The sequence below is a fragment of the Dunckerocampus dactyliophorus genome, chromosome 14, assembly GCF_027744805.1.
Source record: "Dunckerocampus dactyliophorus isolate RoL2022-P2 chromosome 14, RoL_Ddac_1.1, whole genome shotgun sequence".
Taxonomy (NCBI): domain Eukaryota; kingdom Metazoa; phylum Chordata; class Actinopteri; order Syngnathiformes; family Syngnathidae; genus Dunckerocampus; species Dunckerocampus dactyliophorus.
Genome location: NC_072832.1, coordinates 16,719,983 through 16,732,729, shown reverse-complemented (window position 1 = coordinate 16,732,729; position 12,747 = coordinate 16,719,983). Strand labels below are relative to the sequence as shown.

At 38.7% G+C, this 12,747-nt stretch overlaps 2 protein-coding genes across 5 annotated transcripts in view; both read left to right on the top strand.

Annotated features, from left to right (window-relative positions):
- Window positions 1-1,432, top strand: part of mypn (myopalladin) — a 37,408-nt gene extending 35,976 nt beyond the window's left edge. For all 4 annotated transcript variants that reach the window (XM_054798878.1, XM_054798876.1, XM_054798875.1 and 1 more), the window contains one exon: window positions 40-1,432. In XM_054798878.1, coding sequence (XP_054654853.1) covers window positions 40-218 — 179 coding nt within the window. In that variant the 3' untranslated portion in view covers window positions 219-1,432. The remainder of the gene's footprint in view (window positions 1-39) is intronic.
- Window positions 1,433-9,917: 8,485 nt separating this feature from the next.
- Window positions 9,918-10,711, top strand: atoh7 (atonal bHLH transcription factor 7). Its single transcript, XM_054799134.1, has one exon. The coding sequence runs from the start codon at window positions 9,981-9,983 to the stop codon at window positions 10,407-10,409; it is 429 nt and encodes a 142-aa protein (XP_054655109.1). The 5' UTR covers window positions 9,918-9,980; the 3' UTR covers window positions 10,410-10,711.
- Window positions 10,712-12,747: the final 2,036 nt, after the last annotated feature.

The following is a 12,747-nucleotide window of genomic DNA, read 5'->3' as shown; positions in this document are numbered from 1 at the left end:
CTGGAGAACATACGTGTCAACATGTATTATGACCTTCAGCACAGTGGCATCAGAGCGTGCCCGCGCCTATGAAGAAGACTCCACGCACTGGCAGCCGCTACGCCGCTCTGACGGGTCAAGGGCTCGACATCAAGTCGGCTTTCCCCACGTCGGAGACCAGCCCCTTCCTGTTCTCCAGCTCCCCTTCTGAGGCCACTCTGGAGAGTGACGAGCTGTGAGCGGCGCCGCCCGATTACCCGGACGGCTCGTCACAGCGTTTGAGTGATGCGTTTGAAGTGAGACACTCGGAGGAAAGAGTGATTGTGAAATGATTGTGCCAATAGCACAGTGTCACCATTCCGGTTTACAAAGGTCATAGCACGAGTGTTCCAAAACAACAGATTTGCAAAGTCTTAACTCATGAGCCATCAATGGAGTTGAATTTGCTCTCCAACAGGTTTGAATGATTCACATTTATTTGGGTGTTTTTTGTTTTTTTTTTACAGTTGACAGAAGTTCCTCATTGATGAAAACTAATCATTGAGTTCTATTATTAGAAACATAAATGCATACTTGTAATTAATATTACATTTTTAACCAAAAAAAAGATTGTTGAAATGATCATACACTGTACTTTTAAACATGTCATCATTTAGTCAAGTGGCCGCCAACACCCCCAACACCCAAGTGCATTATTTATGTCAAACTAGTCACCTTTTTGCATCATGTTCTTCCATGTTGATGGCTACAGGCATTTTAGGAACACATTCTTTATCTCACTGTGTGTAATACTATAAAGTATATTGTGAAACCGGGGAGGGACGAACGTAGGCTTTGTAGTAAAAGTGAGAGCAGTGACATCCATGGCTGGTAAGGTATTGACTTTTTAACAAGAAAAAGAAGAGAATAATTCGCTTCAGGTAAAAATGTTTTCAAATCCTTCTTCATCCCATTTATTTATTTATTTTTATAAAACTGACTGAAACCCAAAGTTCTATCTTGGCGCTCTGTTACATTGTTGTAAAAGTCCTCCTTATCTTCAGTTTTAAACGTTGTAGAAGGACGGCACTTACGCCCCCTCCCGGTGAGCCAGAGTATTGCGCCGTTGACCTGCAGTTTAATGTCGGATTGGCGAGAATAATCATGCCACACATTATTTACTCACATTCAAAAAGGGTAAACTGTTCACGCGGTCTTATCGCAGGATTCAGCCCAGGTTTGACGAGAAGAAATGTGCACATTCAGCGATTTTTACTTCAAAGAATCTTACAGAATATACATCTATAACGCAGTTCAGTGGACAAATAGTAATATTTATTTTATGTTATTATTTGGCGTCGTTTTCACTAAGTGAGTTTTTTTTTTTTTTTTTAATGATGCCATTTATAAATGACGCCAGGGCAGTCTCAAAGAGGTCACAGTTAGTACCTTTAATTGTGAGTTTGAGAAAGATTTAAAACACATATGCTTCTGATGTAATGTTGCACACTGTAAAATAGTTTTGTCTTCCGAATAAAGTTATATTTATTCAAGTGAGTGACGTTTGCTTTCTAATTATGGATGCCATAACACCAGTGTCTGGCAAATTCATTACAATTCCCAAAATGTAATTGAATTAGTAACCAAGGCAAGTAATTATTGTGTTATTTCTTTGAAAAACTATTTTTTTTTTTAATATATTATATATATATATATATATATATATAAAAAAGAACTGGTATTTAGCTTTGTAATGGCCTATGCAGTTGTGAGACGTTTCATAAAATAAGACTTAGGATCGTGACTTGCAATTCTCTACCACAACGCTAGGCGACTGTGTTTGTTGTAGTTGTATTGTACTCTGGCCAGCTATAATTCACTGTGTAGTCGTGACGGGAAACCTTGGTTATCGTCATTAATTTGCTCCAAAGTGTCCGACTCTAACCAAAATGGACGTTAACCAAATCAATGTTTCCCATAACAAATCCTGTAAATCCAAATAGTCTTGTCACGTCCGGCCAAGGCCGGGTTTTGGATCCCAAGATGCAGAGAGTGAAAAAACACAGCCTTGTAACAAAAAAATGTTTTAAAACAAAAAAAAGGCGGCTCCAAGCCAAACAAGGGTGAACAAAAAAATGTTAACAAAAAGACACTGGGCATAAAGCCAGAAAGAAAACAAACAAACAAAAAACACGGCTGTGGAAAACTAAGGCAGGAACAAAAACCACACTAGTGTAACAGAGAGCTGCTGAAAAAAGTAGCAGAACTAACCTTAGCGAGAGGCAGGTCAAACTGCGAGATTAGCCCGCAGGGAAGAATACAACGATACAAAAAAACTAGACAAGTGAGAAGTCACCAGGAGAGCAGGTACGGCTGTAGGTGAGCAGGTGAAAGCAAGGAACAACTAGTGTCTCACGGCCACCTCGCAGAACCTAATGAAGGTGCCGGAGATTGAACGCAGCTGTGTGCAATCAGCTCCACCTGTGCAGGACAGCATGCACTACAACACATGGCAGACAGGCGGCAGCAGAGGGACAAACAAGTGTGTTCCACAAAGCCAAAAAGGGTAAAAAAAAACAAGTTTTTATAGTTTTATATAGGGATGAGCCGATACTCGTTAGGGATAATGCATTTTTACCGAATACGAGCATGAAAGGAGTATATCTCGTCATTACCTGTAATCGTGGTGAAAGAAAATCCTCATTATGTATTCACTCTTCACGCTCCAGTCACACACAGCGGCCCTCAAGCTCAACCTCAACCCATTCAAAGGGAAGGACCCCAACATCTGGCTGAAATACAAGACATGGAGGATGAATACTTATCGATCAGTGCTCATGGAAAACTTTTATCAAAATGTGACCACGCAAAATGCTAATTTTTGAGCCAGAATTACTTACTATGAACTTAATGAACCTATTAATTATGTTCAGTATTTTAAGTTAATGAATATTAAAAAAGGTTTATGTATTTTAAGTGTGGAGGGGTAGGGGTTACATGGCATCAAGTCAAATGTCTGAAGGGGTAGGCGACTGAAAAGTCTGGGAACCACTGAATTAGATCACTTGTTACTGGAAAACAATAATGGCGTTAGTAAGACCATTATTTTTGACACGTTCTCCGAACCTGCTGACTAAAAACCTGACAAAGGAGTCAACATTTAAAGTTGAGGTGCACTCAAAACTTGCTTGTTTTTTTGCTGTATTCATTGTTAAGTTTATGAAAAACAGTGTCAAATAAAAACATGCACTCACAGAAATATATGTCAGTGATAACAATCGTGACGATTTGAGCATCACGTGATTTTTTTTGCGATAATTCACTTAATAACGTGGAGTCATATAGCCGAGCTTCTTGCTGTGTGTGACACTTCCATTGCTAATTAACGCACATGATGGCGGCGGACACAAAAGGTAACTATTGTTATTGGATCACTTTTGGAGTTCTTCATACTAGGTCAATATTATCTGTGTAGCAGAAATTGTGTGCATATTTTGCAAACAGCACATCAATAATGGCTTCCACTGCAAATCATTTCACAGGATGCAATTACACTTCAAGTCAGAGCCAATAATACATCAACCATCATATTGTCATCAGGTTTTTGGGTCCTTTTCCCACCCCAATATCCTCATGACACCAAAAATAGTTTGAAAAAAAACAATATTAAACAATAACAATGAAAATTAAAGGACTAACTTAATAAAACTAGGGCTGTAAAAATAGCGCGTTAACGGCGGTAACTAATATATTTTAATTACTTCTGTAATTTTTTTTTTAGCATAATTAACGCATGGCAAGCTAGGTTCTCTGTTATGACACAGACGGTGGCACAGCGTAGCTCCCCAGTCGCACAGTCACACAGTGTCTGACGCTCTTTTATAACTTTATTCTTACCTGAACACATCAGCTGCAGTGCAATTCCAACACCATATATGTAACTCATAATCCAAACAAACACGTCTCTAGTCCATTCATTGCAACAATACTTCCTCATTGTCACGAGACAAACCGTGAGATGCGTTCAATGACACTCTGAACGTCACAAGAACGTATTTATTATGCGCGTATGGGTGGTCTAAATAAACAGAAATGCAATGAAAATCAATAAGATTCTCATCAGTCACTTTGTAACTCCATCCATCCATTTTCCATGGGTTGTGGATATGCTGGAGCCTATCCCAGCTAACTTTGGGCGAGAGGCAGGGTACACCTTGTTGGCAGGCCAACCAACACGACTATTTCTTTTTTTACCTTTAATTGCGTGAAACTAATGTACTGTTTGACATCAAGATTTGATGCCTGTTTTAGAGAAATACTAACACATGGGAAGTTAATTGTTTAATCATATATTTTTCAGTTAAAAATAACACAATTTAACAAAAAAATAACGATTTCAATATCTTTTTTAGAAAAATCTGTCCTGCTTAATATAAAACAGTATCAACTTCCATACTTAAAGAAAGGAGAGGTCAGCTATTTGTGTGTTATGTGACTGACAACATTTCCATTGTACTTTATTTACAGAGCACATCACCACCCAAACAGTGTGCTCATTGTATTTATGTTATTTTGTGCTCGTTTGTCATTAGATACGAGCATCATGTCTGAATTGAACAGTTATAATAAATACGAAGAGTTTACGCAAACACTCTTTGGCGAGCTTCTCAACTGATCAGACAGCGAGCTGCTGGTAGTTCACGAGCTACTTGTTAAGAGCGTCTCTATCTTAAAGCTGGATATGTTGTGTTTATGTGTTTATGTTGACTATCTTAGACACACAGCTAGTGTTTTGAAGACAAGACACATTTATTATATTGGTGACAAGACAGCAAGGTTGTTAAGTGACACTTTAAAAAAGTAAGTTAGCACGTGCCCCATGAACTTGTAGCTTGCCTGTGGGACAAAAACGAGCTCCGAACGAACCGCTTTGCTTGTTTGTTTTAAACACAAAATGTCACTGTGGTAAAAAAGAACAAAAAAAGAGTCACATTTGGAGTCCGTGGACCAGAGGCGAGGCAGATATATAACTAAAGCTAGCTAGCTGCCGCCAAGGAGATGGTGGAGCTAGGCAACATGTGTAAACAAAGATGGTGGAATAGTCAAACTTCAATGCGAGTCAAACGTGAGTGATCACACACGCTGTCATCGATAGGCTTAGACTGTGACAAGCTTTTGTCAATTGACTACACATTTCACAGACTATTTTTCATTCTAACCGTAATAAGGGACGCACATGCGCGAGTAGATGAAAAATTCACTCACAGTGTCTCATATTTTAGCCGCAAAATGCGACCATTTCGTCACAGTCTGGAGCCCTGTAGCAGAAGAAATGCGGTTTGACGTACTGCCACGTTGGCACGCTTTTACACGGTCGAACGTCTCGTGGGTTTTTGACTTTATGTTTCCATCTGTGGGGCAGTACGGAAACATTTGTCCCGCAAAGTTTTCCGATCATCTGATGAGGCGAATGGTGTCTTTTTAGAAATGTGAACAAGCTTACTCCGTCTCCTCGAGTGTTCCAGCAAAAGCTTTCAACAGAACAACAAGCGGGCATACTATAAAAAAATAAATAACCAGAACAAGAAATTCACCGAGAAGTGGAGCATAGCAGCAGGGAATGCGTTGTATTTCGAGCGTGTCATATACTGAGCAGTAGATATTAGCTGGGTTAAAGCATTAAAAGCGGGTTCATTGAGATTTGCCCTTGATTTTTGTCAGCTTGTTTTGACTATGCTTATTATCTTAAACTGAGGCCAAATTCAAAACAAAAAGGAGATCCCAACAGCCAATTAAGCATAGCTAATCAGTCCAATTAGAAGGAAAGGGAGTTCAAATAGGCATAAAATTACATTTACCTTACGTGACCCAATTAGACAGCCAGCCTCGTTTGACCAGCTGCTGAGCTCTTCGCTGGCTACTTGTTTGTGTGTGTTGGAAAAAAGTCCGAAATAGAAATATAATACAAGCTTTGAACGTCAGTGTTGTTTCTATCCAATAAATACTCAGCTTGCTACCACTTAGATTAGTATTAACATGGAAATACCAAACAAAGGGTCTTCATTCAGAACAATATGAGCACATTTGTAATGTTTTCCTTAAGAAGATCCTTCCATACACTTTCTCCATACGCTTTGTGGCCTAATCTCAGTTTCTCCATAAGGGGATCTGGATTAAATGCGGTATGTGTTTCTGTCGGGGCAGACGGGTCACTTAGTTGTGACATATGGCTTTTGATGACACGGCTGAGTCGTAGGTGCTCAAACAAGCCAATCATGTGACGGGTCGGGGTGGGGAAAAGGGTGGAAGACACGGAAAGGCCGGGCCTCATCTCAGACAAGGCCCTCAGACAAGACAAGCAGCAGCTGGCAAACTACATCAATCTGTAATCAATGAACCAACTGGTAGATGGGATTATATGCCTAATTGCACAGCTAACCAGTCCATCCCAAAATGAGCAGACAGCATCAGCTTGTGTCCATGACCCAATAGCAGAGGTGGCCATTATTCTGGGCCTCTATAGTGATTAATCATTCATAACCTGCCACTACAGCCAAGCTGGGAGTTGGTCAATACGGAGCAGGGAGGGAGCACAGCAGCAGAATGGAGTCAGTTCATTGACCAGCAAAATACTACTTGTATTATTATTCATTCTGCAACACTGCTTCCACAGTGTATTGCTGTTATGAACCGTTACAATTACTTGTTGACCTTTTTTTTGTTAAGTTCTGAAGAGTCAACTTAAAGGTAAAATATGACTTTTGCACATATTACATTTATTTTCCTAATCTATTTCCTTCATCTATTGAAAACGTTTATTATTGTTTTCAGCATTCAATATGTAAAAGTATAAAAACGTTAAGGCCACAATGTTGTGGTTATATGTTGACAAGACTGTACAGTAATCCTCACTGACTTCACGCTTCAAATTTTACAGCTTCACTCTATCATGGTTTTTCAAAAATAGATTCCGAAATTGTGCTGTTTGGTGGTTGAATAATGCCAGACGTTAGTAAAAAATATATAAGTGTATTTAAGCTAATTTTACAAATGTTTGGCCTAAATTAAGCATTTTCAAGCATAAAAATGGCTAAATGAACTAAAATACAAATATAAGGCATTTAGAAGACGCATTCAAAGACGTTGATATGATATGTAGTATTCTACGCTGGTCACTAATGTTACAGTAATGTTCGGTGAGACACACAAGCACTAGACTTTATCACCGGAACAACAGGCTTTTATTGCAGGTTTGAATGACCTCACAACAGGCAATAATCCCTAACACGAACTACTGTTGGGACCATAGCCAACGGCAAACAAAAATTCACCTCAGCAACATACACAAGCACTTATTTATTTACAAGTATTATTTATGTCTTAAATTTTTCTGCTGTGCTTTTCCACTACAATGGGTAATGCAAGTGTAAAGGTGACTATAGGGGTGTTATTTCATGTCTAGAGGGCTCTAATAATCTTAAAAACTCTATTTACAAGGTTGTGAACAGGTTTTCTATGCTCTAACTCAGAAAATATTCAATTTATAAATATGGAATCCCACTTTGTGGAAATTCACTTATCACAGGCAAATCTGGAACCAATTAACCAGGATAAACGAGGGATTACTGTACAGTGGATCTCCGCATATTCACAATTCAGCATTCACTGGCCAATTTTTAAAAATTATATTTTTTTTTTCTTACAAAACACATCCCAGCACGTAACTCCCATGAAAAGCTGGGATCTATACTGTAATAGTGGATTATTACACCTGTACAGTATATAATATATATTGGAATGGAAGCATGGTATAGCCCAGGGGTGTCCAAACTTTTTCCAGCGAGGGCCACATACTGAAAAATGAAAGAATGCAAGGGCCACTTTGATATTTTGTGAACCAACACGTACAGATATGGTAAGAAGCTTTATGTAGCTCAAGAAAAAACTGCGTTTCACCTTTGTAATAGGTGAAATGCTACTAAAAACTACGTCTTTTTCATAATAATACGAGTTTATTCTTGTAAAATTGCGACTGTTGTTCTTCATTCGATTATGACCTTTTTTCTTAATAATTTCACTTTATTCCCACTTTATTCTGGGGTTTTTTCCCATTTCTGCTGTTTTTTTTTTATTTTCCAACTATATCATTTCAGCTTTCCTCTTGTAAATTTTCTTCTCATAATTAGAACTTCATAATGTATTTTTTCTTTATTTCAACATTGTTACTAAAATGATATTTTTCCTAATTGTGCAAGTTTATTCTCATAATATTGCAACTGTTCTCTCTATTTTTTTGTCTTAATATTTTGACTCTACTCTGGTAAAAATTCTGCTGTTGTTTTTTTTTTTTGGTATAATTTTCGAAATATTTCAACTTTCGTCTCCTAACAGTTTGACTTTATTCCTATGTTATGAATTTGCAACCAAAAATTACAACTTTATTCATTGTTCTTGACTTTTTAAAAAAATCTTCAATATTTCAACTTCATGCTACTAAAATGACATTTTTCCTCATACTATTACTTTATTCTTGTGAAAGTATGACTTTTTTTCCTTGCAAGATTACAACTCTTCTCTTACTATTATTACTTTTGATTGATTTTCCCATTTTTGCTGTTGTTGTTTTGTTTTTTTAAGTTTCCTTGTTAAATTACATTTTTAGAGTGTGCTGCGGGCCAATAAAATCACAGCGGCGGTCGAAAAAGGCCCCCGTGCTGCACTTTGGACACCCCTGGTATAGCCATTCTTATAGTTATTACAATAAAATCTTTGGCATTTAGTGAGTATGAATTCAACACTTAATGTAACCAGATGGGAAAGACTAGGCAGACTAGTCTGCCCCTTTTTCTTGGCCCCAATACTCAGATCAATTATTTATTTCACATGTGCTTCGCTGTAATTACGGACATTAATGCACCCCACATACTGTGAGTCAATACAGCCACAGCAAAAATCATCAACCATCACAAATCGTAGAAACAATGTAGCTAATAAGAATAGTACCCTTTTTTTTTTTTTTTAATCTGACAAATGTCATTTTCAAGTTTTGACGCAGTAATCTGTGCACCATCTTTGGCCATATTGTTCAAGAGCTTTAATCCCCTGCTTTTCACTTGAAATCCCTCAGGTTACGGAACACACTCACACTTGTGTTGCCTCAGGCTAATCTCAGATTATGCTCCTCATCGCGTGGTCACCCGTGATATGAGAAGTGAAAGGAGACTTGGTGGCATTTGTAACATGATACAAGTTAATATAGCTGTATATTTTAAAATGATGAGATTACATTTTATTAAGTATTATAGTCATTATACCTGTGAATAATGCATTTATAATTGTGTTATCTGTTAAATTTGTATTTTAATGATTTGGATTTTTTTTAAATAAGCCTATCATCCATCATGGAACTATATTTTGTTTTTCAAGAAATATAAATATAAATTAATATAATAAAAAAAATTAAAATGACGAAAATTGACAATTTGCATACCTAATGTAGTGTCATAAAAGGAAAGTATATTTGATGAGGATTTCTGTATATATGAATGTAAACTAGGACGTATGCATACGTACTGTCAGATTGATAGAGGTTTGTTTGCATCATCATCTGTGCGGAGTTGTGCTAGCAGATGGTAGACTGCAGTGTTTGTTGAGTGTTTGTGACACATGGCTCCAAGTGAAGCCTTGACCAGATAGCCCAGCCCAAGATAATTGGAATTTCATTAAGTTTTTTTTTTGTTTGTGTGTATGTAGAGTGTGCATATACATGCATGTGTGTGTATGCGCTGAGAGTGGGTGTGTAGGAGTCTGCTGCATGGGTCTGAGGGGGTGGCAGAGGGCAGGGACCCCACCTGCTGCCACCTGTTCATCTTGTGTGTGCCTTATAAAAGCCACTCCCTGCACTGGACCACAGATACCTTGGACTCTTCAGGCTGTTCACTTCCGATTTGCTGTTCAAAAGCAAAGGACAAACTGAGACTGAGGATTTTCTGGTTTCATTCTCTCACACACACGCAAAAAACATGAAGCCTCGCCGCTCCAGCTGCACCGACTCAGGATCCGAGTCCTCAGAACTGGACTCCAAGAGCCCAGAGAAATACGAGCCGGCCACACGCCGCAGGATGGCCGCCAACGCCAGAGAGAGGAAGCGGATGCAGGGCTTGAACACGGCCTTCGATCGATTACGAAAGGTGGTCCCACAGTGGGGTCAAGACAAGAAACTGTCCAAGTATGAAACCCTGCAGATGGCTCTCAGCTACATCATGGCCCTCAACCGCATCCTGACGGACGCCAAGAGGCACAACACCACTCACAGGCAGTGGCTGGACTTGCAGTTTGACTGTGTGCAGCCTGACGACTACCAGTACTTGATGAGGTACGACTCCAGAGGAGAGGACTATATCACCTCCTCGTTCTCCTATCAGCTGGACGGACATCAGCTCCATGCTTAAAACCCCCCACTGCCGTTTGGCGTGTAGAACAGTCATGTTGTAAATAGCAATGTGAAGCATTCTTTCTCCTGGTGAGGAGATGGTAAATACGTTTGTATTGATTTATTTCTTCTTTTTGTGGCTTGTATTTTTGAAGTCTTGTTTTCTTTTGTTTCGCTGGGATATTGAGCAGGCTTTTGTTCGATGCATACATGTAGTGTCATTATAATGACCGTTACATTGTACTCGGGTCATATGCAACTGTGGATTCACAGCAGGTTTTTGATACGGCCCTAAAATGTTGTGCAATTTTCAAGGAATGGAGAGGAAATATTGATGTATTGGCTGTGCAGGTAATGCTAATATGTATTTTTGTAGAGCTGAAAATTGATGTGATTTTTTTTTTTACATGCTAAATTATGGATTTTGGATTGAGAATAAAAATATTTTGTACGTCATTTTTTTGGTCTCATCTGTGGAATTTTCGCATCCTTCCATCCACTTGCAGCAGAATCTCACTAGGCTGTCACTGACTGTGTGTCACTAAAACAGATGATGTCGTTATAATTATAGTTCAGTCTTTATTCTACATGTGCGTGCCCGTCAAGCTTGCTTACCAAAACCACTCGCAGAGCATCCTCAGCTGTAAATCGTCCTTTTGTCCACACAACATCTGCGGACAGAGATAAGGAAATCTTGCGTCAGCAGGGGACAAAAAAATATATAAAAAATGATTTAAAATATGTTTATTAGGCGGGAGAATTCAGATCAGAAGAGCCGCCTTTGTTTCAGAAGGTTGTATTTATGTGGTATGGTAAATTACATTCAGGAACATCACGTGGTTACGGTTGCACAATTCAACATGCTTATTCTGCCACTGCTAATTCTGGACAAACCATGCAAAGAACCTGCACGTATGTTATATCACTAGATAGGACTCCATGGGGGGGATGAGTCCTATTTATATTTAGTAAGATTTTGTGTAACCATGTCGGTGTAAGAGACAACCCGGCCACCTTTTTAAGAACTCACACTTCAGGCAATACTGTGCATATAACATGCTGGCAACCTGCAAGCATGCAATGCTGGAGGCTGGAGCTAAGCAACAGGCAGGCCCATTCACAATTTCCGTGGCAATGTTTGTAGTTTTTAATTCAAATTTGTTCACTTCCTGTGTGAAAAGAAGGACGGTGTTATAAGAAAAATTAAAAAAAAATATCAACAAGCAAAGAGGAGTTAGAAAAAAGACACTGTATAGTTTGTACACTGTTGAGGAAAATGACAATATTTAAAAAAATTATAAAAATAAGATGAAAATTTCATAAAAATAATAAAATAGGAACACATTTTGTTTTCATATTCAAATAAAAAAAATTTTTTTATTAAAAACATTTTTAAGTAGATTTTTATTTATTTGCTGTTTAGCAGGTCGACACAAGGCTGTTTACTGTTGGATCGCTACAGATTTAAATGGGAGTCATTGGCCATTGTTGCAGATTCGAAAAGTTTGAATGGTGGCACAAGCCAGAGCTGATTAAGGAAGTCTGTGAGCAAGACCGCGGGCTGGCTTCAGCCGAGGAGCAGAAATTAAACTCTATTGTGTGCTAATGGCTATGTGTAATCTCTTAGTTCAGAGTCGCTGAGGCGTGAGAGTCCAGAGCTGGACCCAAACACTATCTGCATTAAATATAAAACATCCACAGCCCTGTAACACTTCCACAGCCCTTGTTAACATCCAACTGTCATTTGAGACTGCAGTGTTGAGTCACAACAAACATCTGAAAAATAATATGCTGTTTATAGCTCAGTTATGTCCTGATATGGCCAAAATATCTCTATTAAGGCCACTTCCATGCATGATATGGGGCATGAACTGCAAGGGGCATTTTGTTTTGGCATAAGAGAAGCTGGAGGTGGCAAACATTGATACAGATGGTCATAATGATTCATTTGCCACGTTGAATGAGTCAAAAGTGCGTGTCAGTGACACTGCAATTACGCTCTTCATTAATTCAGTCACAAGCAGCGAACAGTTGGCCTCCAGAACAAAAAATAGAGTCGACATGTAATTAATTGATTTCCTCACGAGGAGCACATTACTGCATGAGTTGTTAATGAGCGGTGACAACAATGCGCTCAGCAGGACAGTAATAGAGAGGACTGAACCAAATGACAACATCGTCATGCTGGATTTTTGGACTGGCACCATAGCAACTTCATAACATCTTTATACTTTTTAAACAACGTGTTCACAGCAATCATTTGATAGAATAGAAGGACAATTAGCAGAAATACACTAGGAAGAAGCCATTACATTTTGGTCATGACCTGGATAAAGACTATTTACCAGAGGTGTGGA

Excerpts from the sequence above, each read along its gene's own strand:
- atoh7 (XM_054799134.1), top strand. The coding sequence starts at position 9,981 with ATGAAGCCTCGCCGCTCCAGCTGCACCGACTCAGGATCCGAGTCCTCA.